Raw genomic sequence first — 20001 nt, forward strand, 5'->3', positions numbered from 1 at the left:
CGGGGAGTAGAACCTGTAAAGAAATAAACATACAAACAATATGCCAGGTTAAAACACTGTAGCTACACTCATCAATTCTCGCTAGTGCAACCACAATCTATCAGGCTGTTGTCTGAAATAGGAAGGTATACTGTGCTGGTAGCACTAGTACATCATACACATACCAACAACGTAACCTAAGCCAAACCCCCCACAACAGCAGCCTATGGACTCTGGCCTGTAACACTCTCAGCGGTATTACTTCTTGCCTCTCCTTGTATTACAACCACGTGCAAGTCTATGAACCCCTCAGAGCCTTGTCCTTTCGACTCTAAGAGTTCCGCTTGGGCCACGTAGAAGTTGTCACTGGATACTATAGCGGCAATGAAGACCGTTCATAATAAGTGAGTCTTAACACTCTGGTGCGAAGTATGCTAGAAGGGGGAGCTGCACTCTGTTACCATGCGTCCATGCCAAATACCAGATAGCAATCCTAAGCCGCCTGCTCAGCGGGATTTACTCACCACCGTGGTAAGGATATGGGGTGTGTAAACAGTCTCCTCCACCGGAGGCTGAAGCGGGAGAGCCGAATGCCCTCGCGGGTCTCCTGCCAAGCGCCCGGACCACGGCGACCCGACACACCCAATGACAGCGGCTGGGTGCGGGATCGGAAGGCCCCTCCTATCCTAGGGCGGGACTCTGGCCAACAATACCTGTATGTCTTTGCTCCTGCTCCGGAGCGTGGAAAAAGGCTCGTCGACCTCGGCTCGTGTCAGCCAGGCCGGCGTCGGGAACGTAGAGAAGCACAGCCGTCGGTGCTTAGGCAAAATGATCGGAGACCCAGGAACGTGTCCCTGAATCGGGTCTCAGGTCCAGGATACGGCCTCAAATCGGGAATCGGAAACAAACAAATGACGAACATGTCATCTTGGAATTACGCACAGCGTCCTGCGTGCATCTCGTCCTTTTCTGTTCGAGGCTCCGCCCACACCAGTCCCGGGGAGTCTGGGGATTGTAGGCTGGGTAGGCGCGATGCCCGAATCATGACAGTAGGTCCCCGTCCCGGCGCCTCCTAGACCCTGTTAGGGTGGTGGCGATAGAACGCGCTAATCTTAGCCGGGGCATGCACGTTGCCACATGGCACCCAGGAATCCTCTTCCGAGGTGTACCCTGTCTAGGATATCAGATACCATAATCTTCTCCCTCGGTATTTGGCATCCACCACGCGTCGTACCTCGTACTCCGGTCCCTCTTCTGTGACCAAGGCGGGAGTAGGCTTCCTCACCCCTCTTTTTGCAGGTTTCAACAGGTTACAGTGGAAGACAGGGTGGATCCGCAGAGAGCCTGGAAGCTTTAATTAATAGGCCACTGGATTTATCCTTTTCACCACTCGATAGGGGCCTATATACCGAGGGTGGAACACGCTCCATAGTTTGAAGCGTATGTTCTTTGTGGACAGCCAAACTCTATCCCCTTCCTTGTACTGGGGACCCTCTATGCGGTGTTTATCAGCCCAGCGTTTGTAGGTCTGTTTCGCCTTAACCAGAAGTCTCCTCACCTTTGCATGCCCTTGGCGTAATGCTCGCATGTGAGCTTGAACTGATGGCTGAGCGGTGGCTCGTCTGGGTAGGAGGATAGGCAAAATCCGGGCATTGTACCCATAGTTGGCTGAAAAGGGAGAGATGCCTATGGAGCTGCGAGTTGCGTTGTTGTATGCCAATTCAGCCATCCAGAGCATGGCCACCCAGGAGTCTTGAGCCTCTTCCGCATAGCATCTCAGGTATTTCTTTACGGTTTGATTTAACCGTTCGGTTTGGCCGTTGGTCTGTGGGTGAAAGCTTGACAACACTGCCGACTCGATATGCAGGGACCTACACCAACCTTTCCAGAAGCGAGCTATGAATTGGGGGTCCCTGTCCGACACTATGACTTGCGGGATGCCGTGTATCCTCACCACGTGTTGTAGCAATAGCTGAGCTGTCTGGCCCGCAGTGGGTAGTGTTTTACACGGGATGAAGTGTCCCATCTTTGTCAAGCTGTCTATCACCACCAGAATGGCGGAACACCCCTGATCCATCGGAAGGCCCGTTATGAAATCCAAGCTGATGTTCAGCCACGGTGCCACAGGTGTGGGCAAAGGAAGGAGCAAGCCCCTCTTTGGTGAGTTGTCGGACTTTCCCCTTGCACATTCCTCACATTTGGATACCCAATTCCTTAAGTCCGGGACTAAGGAGGCCCACCAAAAATATCTTTGCACCAAAAGGGTTGTTTTCTGTATGCCAGGATGTCCTGCTAACGGTGCTTCATGACACCAAGTAAACGCCTTTTTTCTAAGGGCTTGAGTAGGCAGATATAATCTCTGATTCCGAAAAGGCAACCCATGCCTTATTAGTCTCTCCGGCTCTTTCTCTGCCCACCGGCTCCAGGCTTGTATGCTCTTGTTTTTCCGGATGCTATTCAGATAGTCCTCGGCCTGTAACGCACATATGACTTTGGAGGAAGGTATGATCGCCTCTTCCACCACTTCGGCGTCCGTCTCAGTATTGTATTGTATTGTATTGTATGTAGATTTGTAGAGCGCGGTTGCTGCCCCAGGGGCGTCCAAGCGCTAGGTGAGCAGATGTGATCGTTAAGGAGGTGAACGGGATCAGGGAGACTGTGTGTACAACAAGGTCTTCAGTTGTTTACGAAATGAGAGCAGGTCAGGGTCAGAGCGAAGTTGCAGAGGGAGAGAGTTCCATAGCTTGGGGGCATTTACGGAGAACATCCTTCCTCTGGCTCTAGTTCTTTTAACTTTGGGCACTGAGGCTAGAAAAGCCTCCGTAGATCGGAGATTCCTGCTAGGATAGTAGTGGGTAACTAGATTGCCACTAATTGCTGGGCTCGTGTTTCAGAAGGCTCGGTGGGAGATGCATAATGCCTTAAATGCAACTCTCTGCTTCACCGGAAGCCAATGTAATCTTTTTAATCCGAGCCTGACTGACTGTCTGCGTGGGATCTGTAGCAGGGTTCTGGCTGCACAGTTCTGCACCACTTGAAGCTTCCGCAAGGTCGATTCAGGGGCACCCAAATAAAGGGCGTTGTTGAAGTCTAGCCGGGATTGTATCAGTCCCTGTATTGCTACTTGTTTGGCTTCCATCGGCAGGAGGGGCAGGACCTTCCTCAGTGTTCTAAGTAAGCCAAAACATGTGGCAGACATCTTGGTGGCTTGGGTAGTGAACGAGCGATTTCTGTCTAACCACACTCCCAAGCTTTTCACACTTTCCTTAGGGATTGGTGGGGGGCCTAGACAGGACGGCCAGAGGGAGATGAAAGACACTGGAGAAGTAGGACCCAAGAGCATAAGCTCCGTTTTATCTCCGTTGAGCTTTAAGGAGGAGGGTGTCATCCATTCCTTAACATCCTCTAGGCATTTCATGAGGCCTGCTGAGGTGTGCCTGTTACCCTCCTGCGCCAGAGACACCACTAGCTGGGTATCGTCTGCGTATGAAATGATCTTAATACCGAATGGTTGGACGACCCCAGCCAGTGGTTTCATATATATGTTGAACAACGCAGGGCTCAGAGAGGAACCTTGTGGCACCCCGCAGCTCAGTGGTTTGCTAGCTGACACTGTGTCACCATCAAAGATCTGGAATGTTCTGTTGCTCAAGAAGGAATTGAGCCACCTAAGTGCATTGCCTGTTATTCCAATCTTCGATAGACGGTTCAGCAAGGTGGGGTGGCTGACCGTGTCGAAGGCCGCACTTAGGTCGAGGAGGATCACTGCCACTGAACCACCTTGGTCCAGTATCCTCTGTGACTCTTCGGTAACCGTTAACAGTGCGGTTTCGGTTCCGTGCCTAGGTCTAAACCCTGTCTGGGAAGCATCCAGTAACAAGTGGTTCTCAAGAAATTTTATTAGCTGGATGTTTATGTGTTTCTCAAGGATTTTGCTTGCCCAGGGGAGCAGTGAGATTGGGCGGTAATTGGCGTAGTCTTCAGGGTCGAGATTGGGCTTTTTAAGCAAGGCCCGCACCATGGCTCTTTTCCATACTGTGGGCACAGTGCAGGATGAAATGGAGGAGTTTAACAGGTCCAGTACCACGGGTAGGGTAGCCTGGCTAGCCTGCATCATGACATCCGGTAGTGCTGGGTCGAGTGGGGAGCCAGATTTGACTTGCCGGGCCAAATGATTAAGGGTTTCCAGATCTAAGGGGAGAAACTGTTCGAGGGTAGGCTGGTCTGGGAGAGTTATATGTTTCAATGGTACCTGGACAGCTGTTCTTGAAGTTATGTCTACTGTCGGAAAAGAGGAGTAGATCTTGGTGACCTTATTATGGAAAAAATCCGCTAGCTCATTACACTGTGCTTGTGTTTTTGCCAAGGGTGGGGCTGAATTATTCACTTTTGTCAGGCTTTTTACTAAGTGGAAGATTTCCTTTGGTTTGGATTTGGCTTCCATGATTTTAGCTGAGAAGTAAGCGGCTTGAGCCGTCCTAATCTCGTCTTTATAAGCCTTGATTGCCTCTTTGTATTGGGACTTTTTCTCAGGTAGAAAGTCTGGGCGCCATGCTCTCTCATGTTTCATACATAAGCGTTTTTTTGCTCTTAGGATGTCTAAAAACCAAGGGGCTGATTTGTGCAGTCTTTTCGATATGGATTTCCGAAAAGGTAGGGTAGCGTCCAAAGATTTTGTGATCCAACCCTCATATTCCTGGTTTGCTATGTTGGGGTCTGTAAAGTGGAGTGGGCAGGTGGATTCTAGGTTGCTTATCCAGACCTTGGTGGGTAGTTTCGCCCAGTTCCTTGTGAATTTGACTTGGGGGGTGGGCAAAGGGGTTTTACAGGTATACCAGGCAAAAGGTATTAAGAAGTGATCAGTCCAGGGAAGAACAATGGGTTGACTGACCACCAGCTCCGTACAGTTGCTAAAAATCGGGTCTAGTAGATGGCCCTTTTCATGAGTGGGGGCCGAGACATGCTGAGTTAATTGTAATGCTGCTAGGTCATCTATTAGTTCCAACGCAGTATGGTCTGTGGAGCTGTCAAAATGAAAATTAAGATCTCCCAGAAGAGTATGATTGGCTGTCGACATGATACGTTCGGCTATAATGTTCGGGAGGGATCTATGGAACATTTTTACCGGCTCTGGGGGGCGATATATCAAGGTGCCTGAGAAGGAGATATTTGAGGAGAAGTCGCTAGTGAATGCTAGATTTTCACACTCGGGGATTGCTTCAGAGGTAGTACGGCAACGGTACTGACCCTTTAGTATGATAGCCAGGCCTCCTCCTCTCCCTTCCGACCGGTCTAGTCTGTGGATTTGATAGCCAGGGGGTAAGGCTGTGACTAGGTACGGCTCAGAGTGGGAAGTGAGCCATGTCTCCGTCAGAAAGATGGCGTCAGTGGTCAGCACCCGGGACAGTGAATCCGCTTTGCGGTTGTCTGCGCCTGGCCTAAAGGTAATGACGAAGTTGTACTCCTCGAAGAATAGCTTCCATCTCATTTGTCTGGGGGAAAGACGGTGGGCCGTTCTTAGATACTGCAGGTTCCGATGGTCAGAGTAAACCGTGACTGGAAATCTAGCCCCCCACAAGTAGGGACGTCACTCCTGAAAGGCCTCTTTGATGGACAGCAGTTCTTTCTCAGCTATGTTATAGTTCCGTTCCGCTGGGAGAAGCTTCCTGGAAAGATATGCCACGAGGTGGAGCTGCCCGGTGTCTTTATCCCTCTGTGACAATATAGCTCCGATGGCCTCGTTAGAGGCGTCTGCCTCCACAACAAAAGGTGTATCAAGCTGTGGGTGTCGCAACACCGGTGCCGTTGTAAAAGCCCTCTTTAGATATCCGAAAGCCCTGTCAGCTTCTGGGGTCCATTCAAAAGACACGCCCTTTCTAAGGATCCGAGTGATTGGTATGGCTTTTTGTGAGAACCCTTGGATGAATCGCCTGTAATAATTGGCAAAACCAAGGAAGCATTGTACTTCCCTGACGTTGTGGGGGATCGGCCACTCCAGCACAGCCTGTATCTTACGCTCTACCATACATAACCCCTCAGGACGGAGGATCACCCCCAAGAATTCCACCTCAGACACCCCGAACTCGCACTTGCTCAATTTGCAATACAAGCTATGCTTTCGCAATGCCCTCAATACCTGCAACACATGTTCTGTGTGACTACTCACTGAATCCGAATAGACCAAAATGTCGTCAATATACACGACCACTGTTCTATCGATATATTCTTTTAGTACGTCATTCAAGAAATACTGGAATGCCGCCGGGCGTTGCACAACCCGAACGGCATTACCAGATATTCGAAAAGACCATAGCGGGTCTTAAAAGCGGTTTCCCACTTGTCCCCTTTGCGTATGCGTACCAAGTGGTACGCTCCCCCAAGGTCTAGCTTCGTATAGACTGTGGCCTCCCTAACCTGGTCCAACAAGACTGGTATAAGGGGCAAAGGATACCGGTTGCGAACGGTGTTTTTGTTCAGCATACGATAATCACAGCAGGCTCTTAGCTCCCCATTGGCTTTTGCTATAAAAAACAAAGGGGACGCCGCGGGGGATCTTGAAGGACGGATAAATCCGAGTTCTAAGAAATGGTCCAGATATTCCCAGAGGTGATTAGTCTCAGGCTCGGAGAGCGCGTAAACCCTACACATAGGGATGGTTGCCCCTTCCACCAAATCTATCTGGCAGTCGTAGGACCTGTGAGGAGGAAGCGACTCTGCCCGGGTTTTACTGAATACATCAGAAAAAGAGGAGTATTGGTTGGGTAAGCTGACCTCATTTTCTGCTGCAGTCACGGCTACGAATGAGCATGCCAATGCCTCTACACGGGAACCCCCCCCTAGAACAAGGTGCTCCTGACATGCCTCTGACAAAAACCGAACTGATTTTTCCCTCCAATCTATGGTGGGATTGTGGAGGCTAAACCACGGCATGCCCAAGATAACCTCGTACTGGGGGGCTTCTATGATGTTCAAGGCCAGATTTTCAATGTGTCGCATGTTCCCTGTTCTGGTCTCTAACCTTAGGTTCTCTGTTTGTTCAATGAGGAGCCCTGATGTCAGCGGTTTGCCATCGACCGACAACACCTCTTCGGGGATTTCCCGCGACACCTTCCGTAGGGCTAGCCTTTCCACCAATCTGCGGTGTATAAAATTACCTGTGGCCCCCAAATCCAACATGGCTCTAATCTGATAAGATTGCGACCCATTCTCTATCCACATAACCAACTCGATATGTCTTTCTGTGTCTTGCTTTTGAGCCTTAGCCAAAGAGGGGATTCTCCAAGGTTGAGCCTTCTCTTCTACGGAACTACCCAACAACACCGGGTCCGAATCTGTGCTGGCCACTATGGCTATGGTCTTTCTATTCCTGTTATACACCCCGGGTCTTTTAGGTCGAGCGGGACACTCACGGACATAGTGTCCCTTCTTCCCACAATACATACACAGCCCCTGTATTCTCCTGCTCTCCCTTTCCGCTCTCGACAAAGGAGCCCTAACAGCTCCCACTTCCATGGGCTCGGGTGCTGTTTCTCCACTGGTCGTTTCTTTCCTGATCCTCTCCCCTCGAAACCTGTCACCCCTTCTGTCGGCGATGCGCCCATCCAACCGCAAGGCTAGGCTAACCAGAGCGGTGCAAGTGCGGGGTTGTGGGTCTATGCGGGCGATGACATCTTTTAACTCATTGCAGAGGCCCTGGTAAAACAGAGACATCCTCTTCTCTTCTGGCCAGGCCGCCTCCTCTACCAAGCGATTAAAGAGGTCAAATACGTCACCAGCTCGTGTTTTCCTTGTTTGAGCTCTAGAAGCTCTCGGTCTGCGCTAAACGTGGTGCTTCGTCTGTCGAATACCCCTTCCAAAGCGGCCCTAAACTCATCCCAATCGGATAACACCGGGTCGTTGTTTCTTACCAGCGGTACCGCCCAATTGGCGGCATCTCCCGCTAAATATGAGATGGCAAAAGCCACCCTAGAATGGTTATTCGGAAATGAGGAAGGCCTGCAGGAAAAATGCATCAATTTTTGTGTAAGGAAGACCTGTATTTTCTGGGGATCCCCGGTATAGCGCTCAGGGTTCGCTAGCGGAATAGGTGGAGGCACGGTGACCTGGAAGGGAAGCGCCCCTGTACTAGCGTCAAAAGGATTTCTCGACATGCGTTCTACCCTTTCTCGTAATGCCGCTGTTTCAGCCCTAGAGGCTGCTAATTCTTGCTGGACGGCGGCGAGGGCTTGCATGACCTCTTCCATACTGCATCCCTACAGCACCTCTCGAACCGGGAGGAGTCTCAATAAGTGGGTGCGTAATTCTGTGACGATCCGTCTCAGACTTGACCCTCCTCAGGATTCAGGCGATGCTATAGGGGGTCCACCTCTCGACGTCCCCAACTCCAGCTCTAAAGGCACGGAAGGTTGGAGCAATCAAGCGAGGGAAGGGAAGGATGGGAACAGCGGGGAGTAGAACCTGTAAAGAAATAAACATACAAACAATATGCCAGGTTAAAACACTGTAGCTACACTCATCAATTCTCGCTAGTGCAACCACAATCTATCAGGCTGTTGTCTGAAATAGGAAGGTATACTGTGCTGGTAGCACTATTACATCATACACATACCAACAACGTAACCTAAGCCAAACCCCCCACAACAGCAGCCTATGGACTCTGGCCTGTAAAACTCTCAGCGGTATTACTTCTTGCCTCTCCTTGTATTACAACCACGTGCAAGTCTATGAACCCCTGAGAGCCTTGTCCTTTCGACTCTAAGAGTTTCGCTTGGGCCACGTAGAAGTTGTCACTGGATACTATAGCGGCAATGAAGACCGTTCCTAATAGGTGAGTCTTAACACTCTGGTGCGAAGTATGCTAGAAGGGGGAGCTGCACTCTGTTACCATGCGTCCATGCCAAATACCAGATAGCAATCCTAAGCCGCCTGCTCAGCGGGCTTTACTCACCACCGTGATAAGGATATGGGGTGTGTAAACAGTCTCCTCCACCGGAGGCTGAAGCGGGAGAGCTGAATGCCCTCGCGGGTCTCCTGCCAAGCGCCCGGACCACCGTGACCCGACACACCCAATGACAGCGGCTGGGTGCGGGATCGGAAGGCCCCTCCTGTCCTAGGGCGGGACTCGGGCAACAATACCTGTATGTCTTTTCTCCTGCTCCGGAGCGTGGAAAAAGGCTCGTCGACCTCGGCTCGTGTCAGCCAGGCCGGCGTCGGGAACGTAGAGAAGCACAGCTGTCGGTGCTTAGGCAAAACGACCGGAGACCCAGGAACGTGTCCCTGAATCGGGTCTCAGGTCCAGGATACGGCCTCAAATCGGGAATCGGAAACAAACAAATGACGAACACGCCATCTTGAAATTACGCACAGCGTCCTGCGTGCGTCTCGTCCTTTTCTGTTCGAGGCTCCGCCCACACCAGTCCCGGGGAGTCTGGGGATTGTAGCCTGGGTAGGCGCGATGCCCGAATCATGACACTCACATCCTTCTGGGAGTCATACTCCTCTTCTCCGTTTTCGGAGACTGCCTGGTCCAAAACCTGGAACTCACTCACGAGAAATAAGATCACTCCAGCACTCTCCCAGACGAAGTTCTGGTTATTACATAAGGCCTACTGGACACCAGCCCGACTACACTTACACAAAATTCGTGAAGATCCCGTTTGCTGGAATTGTAATGATAAAATAGGAGACCTGGAACACTTATTACTTCTGTGCGAATGCGTGGTACCCTTTTGGGATAAGGACTTCGATTTCATATCTAAACTCTTCTCATATTCCCTTAGTAGGGAATTATCGACACTGACATTCGGTTACCTCAGAGCAGAGTCACTGAATGAAAAAGATGGGGTGCTTCTGGACCTACTCTTAACGGCAGCGGTTAAGATCATACTCAACAATTGGAAAGACACGCGAAAAGCATCCTTTAAATGTTGCATGAACTGGGTCACTAACCTAAGGGGGGCTGACAACGTAGCTCTCCAGAACTCACCATGGAAACCCCCCATTAGGCACATGTGGGACAGCCTTGAGCTCTACTTTAACTCACACAAACCGCCATGAACCACATCAGAGGTCTGACAAACTAATCCCCCCCATGGAATGCTCTCACTTATGTTCGCTACACCACGCTTATGTCAATACACTATAGTTCATTAGATGCATACCGATACCTAAGTTATTCCGGACTCTGAGCTATGGTATTCTTTTTATTTTCCCCTAGCTGAATATATTGGATACATTTCTTGTCATTGTTAACTACCATAGGGACTTTTGCGACACTAGGCCAAACATTACCCGTATTAAAGTGTGTTATACTGCCATGTAGTGTCGCGATATCATCCCTGACGTGACACGCGATGGCGTGCACATCAGGGCACGTTAGTTTGCGTCCCCCAATAAATACTACGTCACGCATGCACGTAGGCAGAAGCGCCACGGCTGCGGAGACGAAGGTTACACCACACAAGTGTCTCGCGTGTTCATTGCACTATGCGTGTTGGGCCTACCCTGTGGGGGTCATAAGCACAGGCCCCCAGCGATACTACAAAGTGGCGACGAGAGTGGGCGTGCCCCCGCTCCCGCTCCGCGCGTCCGGTTGGTGTGGCGGCCGTCAGCGCTCCTCGCTCGCGGTGCTCGTGCCCCGCCGGAGCGCGCTGCTGTCCCCGCGTCCCAGGTCTGCTAAGGACGTGCGCAGAAGCGCCGGAGCGCTCCGTTTCGACTGGTTGTTCGCGCTGGGGCCGTCTCTGGCATCGGCGCCCCAGCGCGCTTCAGTGACCTCACGTGCCCTGCCCCCCCCCCTGGCCTGTGGAGCGCGAAGCGCCTGTCGTGCCCTGCCTCCTGCCTACAGCTGTGACAGTTAGCGCCACCTTGCCCACCAGCTGCCTGGAAGGTAGGATCAAGTGCCCTGCGCCTGCATGAGCCCTCAGTCACGTGGGGCACGGAGTTAGTTGGCCCACACATCCCTGCTGTCCTGGAGGCCCCCCCCCCCTGGGGAATCTGACACTGCCCAAGTGTGAAGGTCCCGCCGTCCACGTGGAGGCCACTGCAGGGAGCCCTCATTGTCCTGGGGAGGAGAAGGTCTCGCCCAGCGCTAGAGCACACGTGAGCAGGAGGTCCAGTCCAGCGCAAGCCACGCACGTGCCAGAAGGTCTCGCCCAGCGCTAGAGCACACGTGAGCAGGAGGTCCAGTCCAGCGCAAGCCGCGCACGTGCAACATGGCGACCATCCCGCCAATAGAGCCATTCTCTGTCGAGGGGTCCCCATCGACGGTAGCGGCCCGATGGAGAGACTGGGAGGACAGAGTGCGCATCTTCTTCGAGGCCACGAAGGTCCACAGAGATCAAAAGCGCGCAATGATAATTCACCTAGGTGGGAAAGAAATTCACAATATAGTGAAGACGCTTGCGGAAGCCACCCCCAAGACGCACACGACGCTAATAGCAGCGCTCAACGAATACTTCGAGCCAATGGCAAACCGCGACTATGAACGCTTCATATTTCGCCAGGCGCGCCAATTGCCGGAGGAGTCGCTTGACAAATTCTACGCTCGTCTAAAGAACTTAGCGGCCACCTGCGGGTTTCGGGACGAGACGGAGGAGATACGAGGCCAGATAATACAAGGGTGTGCGTCCGTCAAGCTGACGGAGAGGATCTTGGAGGAATCCGGTAAGCCCCTAGCTGATATCCTGACGATGGGCCGAACGAAGGAACTGTCCAAAGCGCGCGCTGCGCACATGGAGGCGGCCCTGCAAGTGCCAGTAAAGACCGAGCCGGTCAACGCCGTGGCAGTCAAGCCCAAACAGAGGTGGCCCCGACGAAGGCCAGGCCCGGCTGCTCAAGAACAACCAAAGTCCTGTGGGTACTGCGGTGGCTCGCCCCACACCCCGTCTGAGTGCCCAGCGCGAGGGACCAAGTGCAGAGGGTGTGGACGCTTCAACCACTTTGAGAAAGTGTGCCGATCGAAGAGCTTCCGAAAGCCCCGCCAAGCCGTCAACACGGTCGAGGAAGGAGGTCCGGGGGCCAGCGACATGGACGACGATGAAGAGGAGGAAAAAGTCATACACCGGGTACACATGATAGGCACGGCGGCCCACCGGACTAGGAGACTGCCGCAATGCAGCATCCGAGTAGGGTCACAGGAAGTCACGACGGTGGTAGACACAGGAGCCAGCATCAACATCATGGCCGCCGCGATGCACAGATCCATGCGCCCACAGCCCACGCTCCAGCCCTCGACAATCACGGTGTTCGCCTATGGACAGGAGGAACCGTTAAAGGTACGAGGAAAGTTCAGGACGGTGATATCCCATGGGACGAGGTCAATCACGTCGAATGTCTACGTCACCGAAGACGGGCAAGGCATGCTCCTGGGCTGTCGGGCGGCAGAAGATCTGGGAGTGGTAACGTTCGCGTTTGGGGTACACCAAGAATCAGTACACCACACCTTGGAGGAGTTCGAGGAAATCTTTCAAGGGATAGGCAAGTTCCGGGGCAAAGAAGTCCACCTGCATATCGATCCCACTGTCCAGCCGATAGCCCTCCGGCATCGCCGCATAGCGTTCCACCTCAGGCCACTGGTGGAAGCGGAATTGAAGAAGCTAGAGGCAGCGGGGATCATTGAGAAAGTATCCGGACCGACCCCGTGGGTGTCGCCAATTGTCGTGGCGAAGAAACCCAAGCAGCCAGGCGCTGTCAGAATATGCGTGGACATGAGGCTCCCCAACGCTGCCATCAAAAGGGAGCGACACATCACCCCGACCATCGATGACATCGTCGGGGAGATGGCCGGCGCCAAGTGGTTCTCAAAGCTGGACTTACGCTCGGGGTATCACCAGTTAGTTCTGGACGAAGCGTCCCGGAACATAACCACGTTCTCCACCCATGTAGGTCTGAGGCGGTACACGAGGCTGAGCTTCGGGGTGTCGAGCGCTGCGGAGGTATTCCAGAACGTAATACAAGAACTGATCGCAGGAATCCCCGGAGCGATCAACGTCAGCGATGACATCATGGTACATGCCACGACCGTAGCGGAACACAACGAGAGACTGGTGCAGGTGCTACGACGCATACGAGACGCAGGTCTCACACTACATCGGGAGAAGTGCGAATTCCTGTGCCGGAAGATCCAGTTCTTCGGCTACACCTTCTCGGCCGATGGTGTCAACCCGGATCCGGACAAGGTCAAGGATATCAAGAAGGCAGCCGCCCCTGCCAATGTCACGGAGGTGAGGAGTTTTCTAGGAATGGTGAACTACTGTGGCAGGTTCATCAAGGATCTGGCGAACCTCACGGCGCCACTGAGAGAACTCACAAAGGAATCAACCCCCTGGACATGGAACAGTGACCAGAATCGAGCGTTCGAGGAAGTCAAACAGGCACTCTCAGAAGCCACGACGCTGGCCTTCTTCGACCCGGCCAAGCTGACACAGATCGCTGTCGATGCCGGTCCAGTCGGGCTGGGCGCGGTCCTGCTGCAACGGAAGACAAGTGCCGAGGAATGGGCCCCGGTGGCTTTCGCCAGCCGGTCACTCACTGAGACGGAGCAGAGATACTCCCAAATAGAAAAAGAGGCGATCGCCATTCATTGGGGGTGTCGTCACTTCCACCTGTATGTCTACGGCAAACCCTTTGTTGTGACCACAGATCACAAGCCACTGGTATCCCTGTTTGCGGGCACCTCCACTAAGCCGCCGCCAAGAATCGAGAAGTGGATGTTGCAACTGCAGGACTATAACTGCAAGATTGAGTATCAGCCGGGTGCGCGGAACCCGGCGGACTACCTATCTCGCCACCCTCGTACAGCAACTCCAAAAGAAATGAAGGAGGCGGCAGAAACAGAAGAGTATGTCCGGTGCATCACGGCGCGGTCATGTCCCCGGCCAGTGTCCATGGCTAGCCTGTCTCAGGCCACCAGTGAAGGTGAGTGCCTACAAAGAGCAAGAGTGGCGGTCCGAGACAACAGCTGGACCCGCGCCAGAGAGGAGTGGAAGAGCCTGACGCCTCAGGCGAAGCAGATAATGGAGAGCCTGTACCATGTGAGAACAGAACTGACGGAAGACGATACAGGATGTTTGCTGAGAGGCCACCGGCTGGTCATACCGACGTCCCTCACCCAGAGAGTGGTGGATCTGGCCCACATCGGTCACCAAGGCATGGTCAAGACTAAGTCAAGGCTCCGAACCAAAGTGTGGTTCCCTCTCATGGACGAAATTGTGGAGGCCACCGTTCGAGAATGCCAGGCGTGTCAGTTAACCGGAGAAGTGCCCCGGCCAGCCCCCGTGGTGATGGAGCCTCGCCCGAGGAGGCCCTGGTCAAAGATCAGCGTCGATTTTGGCAGCTTGCCAGACGGACGGCACACCTTGGTGGCCATAGATGATCACTCCAAGTATCCGGAAGTGGAAATACTGACTGTTCTGAGTGCTCAGGAAGTAATCCCGAAGCTCGAGAAAATCATGGCAACACACGGTATCGTCAAAGAGATCAGAACCGATAATGGGTCACCTTTTCAGAGCCAAGACTTCGCGGCGTACCTACAGACTCTCGGGGTTCATCACCGGCGAATCACCCCCCGATGGCCTCAAGCGAACGGAGAAGCTGAACGCTTCATGAGGACACTCAACAAAGTGATACGGATTGCCCACGAAAAGAGCCAGTCTGTGGAACTTGCCATTTTCACATTTCTCCGCAGCTATCGCCAAACGCCCCACTTAATTACGGGAGTAGCACCGGCGCACCTGCTGATGGGGCGGGTTGTCACCGACTCAATACCGCATCACCCAGAATGGAAGCCCGAAACTCCCAATGACAGTGCCATTGATGCGCATCGACGTGGAGCGTTTGCTCAAGCCGACGCCCGCCGGCGGGCTGTGTCCTCACCACTAGCCCCAGGTGACAATGTACTGATCCGCAATCGGATGCCAGGGGGCAAGTTTCGTCTGAACTTTGAACCTCAGCCCAGGACCGTGGAGAAAGTCAGAGGCACGTGCGTGACAGCCCGGAAAGGCGCCGAAAAGATAACGAGGAATGTTTCATACTTCAAGAAGGTTCCAGTGCCCTCTGGAGTGGATGAACGACGCCAGGACAGGGCCATGAGGGACATGCCGCGAGAGGAGAGACTCTTAGAACTCGAGGGCCAGGCGAGTGGAGGAGCGGAGTCCACAGGTCATGGACTTGACACAACGCAGCACCAGCCAGAGAACTTGCCACCCGAAGCAGCTGGCGTGCCTGAGACCGGAGAGAGCGACGCAGATGGTGACTCCGGGAGTGGAGGTCAGGATGTTGCGGTGGACCGTGGCGGAGTGCGATATGACCTGAGGCCGCACCCCGCGCCCTCCTGTCGGTTACGTGACTACGTCAAGTAAGACTGTTTAAGTTTTATTTGTTAGAATTTCAGACTGCAGATGCCGAGGACAGAGGTGCGGGACACTATGAGACCTGTTGTCCATACCTTAGGGTGCAGTCACGAATCTGGGGTTATGCTATATTTTGTTTTGTGTGTTGGGGAGGAATGTAGTGTCGCGATATCATCCCTGACGTGACACGCGATGGCGTGCACGTCAGGGCACGTTAGTTTGAGTCCCCCAATAAATACTACGTCACGCATGCACGTAGGCAGAAGCGCCACGGCTGCGGAGACGAAGGTTACACCACACAAGTGTCTCGCGTGTTCATTGCACTACGCGTGTTGGGCCTACCCTGTGGGGGTCATAAGCACAGGCCCCCAGCGATACTACACTGCCACATAAACCTGAATTCTCAATGCATTTGCTTTTATTGTCCTTTTTGTTTATTTTCACATGTTTATTCCATATGTCCTTTCATTTGAAGTACTGTATGTGTTGCTTTATTTAGAAACAACCAATAAATATTTTTGAAATACAAAAAAAATTAAAACAAAGAGCCATAAGGATCATATGGATAATAACCCGAGCGTGTGGCTCAAGTATGGCTCTCTCTATTCAGTCTTTGTCTTGTCCTTTAAGTACCACATGATTAACTTGTTATACACGTGTTTACAATTATGGCAAGTCTGAGTGGTGAAAACAAATAACAGATTGACAAAGTGAGAAGCTGTGCAAGGGGCGACGATTCCTTACCAGACCAAGATGGCCGCTACCTATACTTGAAGCACCATCTGTGTCCTTCTTCGGTTTCCATGCCTCGTCTGCCTCACTAGCTTATGAACTGGTTCCGCTGCCGGGACCAAGTTGCACTTGTAAAATCTGCGCGGGCTGTTGGAGAGGCGGGCCAGGTGCAACAACTGTCCAGGCATTAGCAACCGGGAGCCGTGATCTTGGACCATGGCGCGCGCGGCCAAGGTGAGGGGAGGGATAGTATGGGCAAGAAGGAAAGCCACACTGTGCCAGTAGGTGGCATCGGAGGCTCGGAGTTGGGACCATGTGGGGGGCAAAGGGTTAATATCATGTGGGCGACCTAGGAAGAGGGCAGTACAGGGGAAGTATAGGCCATGCAGACCAATACAAATAATAAAAGTGACACTATAGGCAGATAGTGCAGGGAACTTATTGTGGTGCCCATTAAAAAGCAATGTGGGTCTTACTGAGAGCAGCTTTTACTATTTAGGGCTGTATTTGTAACTGAAAACATTTATGTTTCCAGATTATTCCGTTCATTTTGCTGAGTCGTGAGACGAATTTGCAAAACTTTATCGACATGGGAAGGACAAAAGGATGAGTTCAGGTTCAATCCTCGAATGGTTCCTGCACAGGGGGTCCTAATCACTGAGCCTTAAGTAGTTTAGCGCCACATGCATCATTTTAGAACGCTCACGAAGGGCAATTTAAAAGTGAAAAGAAGCATGATTATTAAAAAATGCCAGTATTAAAACTACTGGGTGACTCCTTTAGCCAGTCTTCCTTATAATGTATAACATAAATATTCTGGAGAGCAATACTTCGGATTGGGCATTACATTAAATTGAATTTGAATGATGAAGTTCATGAAATTAGAAAAAACTGGAAAAGATCAATCTAAGCAAAAATGTCTACCAGCTCATTAGAAAAAGTGGCAAATGTAAAACGAACAGGAATTTTGGGTACCGCACTTTATTGAAGAACACTGATTTTCCAGGTATCCTTAGACACAGTGGGGCAGATTTATGATGACTGGCGCATCCCAGCATACCAGCAGGGATGCGCCAGTTATAATGCGCCACAGCTACGCCACCATGGATGCGCCGCATTTATAATGCGGCGCACCATGGGGCAAAAACGGCACAGATGCGTGACGCATCTGTGCCGTAAAAGTGGCGCATTGCTGGAGTTGCGTCGCAAGCGCGACGCAGCTCCAGCAATGTTCTGGGGGGCCCTATCTGTACAATGCTGCGTCAATCCTTACGCCTGCTTCAAGCAGGCGCAGGGTTTTGACGCAGCATGGGCCTCAAAGTGACTGAGTGAAATCTTGTAGATTTCACTCAGCCACTTTTAGAAGGCGTTCCTGCGCCGGAACGCCCCCACCTGCCCTGGAACGCCTATATGTGGCGCAGGGCTTTACAACGTGACGCATCTCCCAGATGCGTCACGTTGTAAATACCCCGCACCATGGCGCAGGATTTGCGCCGCTGCTGCGTCACAAAAGTGCTGCAACGGCGGCGCTAAAGTGGCGCAAGTGCAACATAAATTTGCCCCAGTGATCTTTGTAGCCACAATCATAACACCGTAGCTTTCAGAAAGAAAAGCGCCATCCCACGCTTAGTGAAGGAGATGACGTCAGTGTGGAGCCTCCTGTCCTAGACTGAGGCCCTGCTCATAATTTGTGAACCTTCTAACCACTATATAGCAAACTACTATATAGCAATCTGCAGTAAACAGTGACCTGAAGCAACATGATTGGGTTAGGGGGAGTGGAAGTAGGTCCACGGACTTTGTAGATGGTCAAAAGGGCATAAGTGGCTTATCATGGCCTGAGTTTGTTATATTGGGTGCATCTATTACAGAAACTGCTTGCGGGTACAGGCTGCACCTAAACCGCTTTGACCTCAGCGGGCACAAAATAAGTAAATGTGTAGGAAAATCAAGTGTTTTCCAGTTTTTACTGCAGAAAATATTTCCTTTGGAGGTGTTTTATCGGTTGAAAGGCGTTATATCGGTTGAAATAGTTTTTAACTGAAAACCGGAAACCATGAGTATATTTGTGATAAAATAGTAGTCCATGAAGTCAATATAGACATGGTGTGGTTTTTACATTGCATTTAACACCTCTTACGAGGCACTGGAGTACTTTTTGCAGACAGGTAACATGTTACTCTGTGGCGACCCAATATTAGTGAGTCTGGTTGTAGAGAAATATGTAGTCATGCAGTGATTTGATGTTAGCAGTCGACATAGTTTGCTTAATGTAATTCCTCCAGTTTGAGCAGGTGCTATTGCTGCATGTTATGTAGCGCCGTAGGTTTAGGAGAGGAATATTATTGCTTTGGGGAGCTTGTTAGCCGGGTTATTATGTTTCAAGTTAGTGTAGATAGTGTGGGATTAGAATTATGAGATATGCATTTAATGTGAGTGGTTAATTTATCAAGCATGGTATGCATGTGTGGTAGTTAATTATGATAATTTGCACCATGCTGCCTGGTCCAAATGGGGTTTCTGATGGGCTAGAGTATGCACCTGTGCCAGGCAGAACCCACCATTCAATTCAGGGCAAGTAAGTTACACACCAAACAGGGGTGTGGAATTTATTAAAATATCTACTTGTCCATTGGGCAGGTTGCTTCATAAATCTACTTGTCCTGTAACAAAATCCACTTGTCCCTTTGGTGCCATGTTGTGCGGTGACAGATAATGGCAGCAATCTGATTATATAAGAGCTCTTATATAGCCTCTCTGATTATGCCAGGGCTCATACCATAGTAGTGTTTGAATACTAGCAATCCCTTTATGTTGCTACGTTTCCGCAGATCTACATACTGGGACTGAAGGTAGTGGTAAGCAATAGTTCCAGGGTTGGAAAGTCCTTTTCATTCTACAAACCTACTAACTTGCATGTTTTAAGGGTTTTCAACAACTCTTCTCTAATCGTTTCCAATACTGAGAAATGTTTTAAATTTACTCCTGACAATGGCAGAAGTAAACCTTCTTCCAGAGTTGGGGAAAAAAGTGGTTGAAGGAAAAATAAACTTGCAAACACTCAGGTTTTCGAATGAGCAACTCTACACATGCATATATGCTCTTGCTAAAATGCAGTTCACAAATATTTTCTAGGAGTACTATCTCTTGCCCTACTGCTGTAAATTCCTGTGAATTCACGAAAGAAATATTGCTGTCCTTAAAGCAAGGACATATACCAAGGGTGCACTTTTGAGACTTTCTTTTATAATTGGGCCCCTAATTTGGTCTTGCGTTAACCATCACCTTTTGTGTTTATTAAAATTCTCTCTCTCTCTGTATAGGCTGGCTTCACGGTGAGTGACAGCATTCTGCTCTTTCACAAGGAGCATATCGGCACACAAATTAGTTTTGTTCAGTTCCAGTAACTAATGTGGCAGTGTGTGCTTTTTTGAGACCAAAAACAATTTTTGCTTTAGCCAATGTTTGTTATAATGGTGAGGGTCCGGCAGCTCTCACATCAATAAGGTTTTACAAAAACCATGCAAAAACAAGTCCTGCATTGCCAAAACTAAAAAGCTGACCACCATTTCAGACCTATTGGCTTTGCCAATGCTTGTTTATTTTTACGTTTCCCAAAAAGTTATTGAAACTGGTTACACTAATTTTCTAATATGAATATTTTGGGGAAATACTAGCATGCATCAACACATTTTACTAAATGATGCTGCAAAGAAATGGTACCTGAAATTTTACAGTAGTTAAGCAAAAAAAAAGTTTCCTACTTTCATTTTTTAGTAACATTTTATATTGAAAGCAAAAAATCACTAATCTTGCTTTCAAGCTTCTGCAAAAATTTACATCCAGTTAGAGAGCATTCTGGGAGCATTATGCATAGCCTCTTATTGCTAAACTTTGAAACCGTTAGTACACATTTTTATACTGGAACCACTGTCAGTAGTTC

At 50.8% G+C, this 20001-nt stretch overlaps 1 protein-coding gene across 2 annotated transcripts in view; it reads left to right on the top strand.

Annotated features, from left to right (window-relative positions):
- The first annotated feature begins 16068 nt into the window (after nucleotides 1-16068).
- Nucleotides 16069-20001, top strand: part of XRCC5 (X-ray repair cross complementing 5) — a 519003-nt gene continuing 515070 nt past the window's right edge. The window contains exon 1 of one of the 2 annotated variants that reach the window (XM_085649958.1): nucleotides 16069-16292. In XM_085649958.1, coding sequence (XP_085506084.1) covers nucleotides 16275-16292 — 18 coding nt within the window. In that variant the 5' untranslated portion in view covers nucleotides 16069-16274. The remainder of the gene's footprint in view (nucleotides 16293-20001) is intronic. The other variant, XM_085649959.1, reaches the window with a different exon arrangement.

The sequence above is a fragment of the Triturus cristatus genome, chromosome 3_2 (genome assembly GCF_964204655.1).
Source record: "Triturus cristatus chromosome 3_2, aTriCri1.1, whole genome shotgun sequence".
Taxonomy (NCBI): Eukaryota; Metazoa; Chordata; class Amphibia; order Caudata; family Salamandridae; genus Triturus; species Triturus cristatus.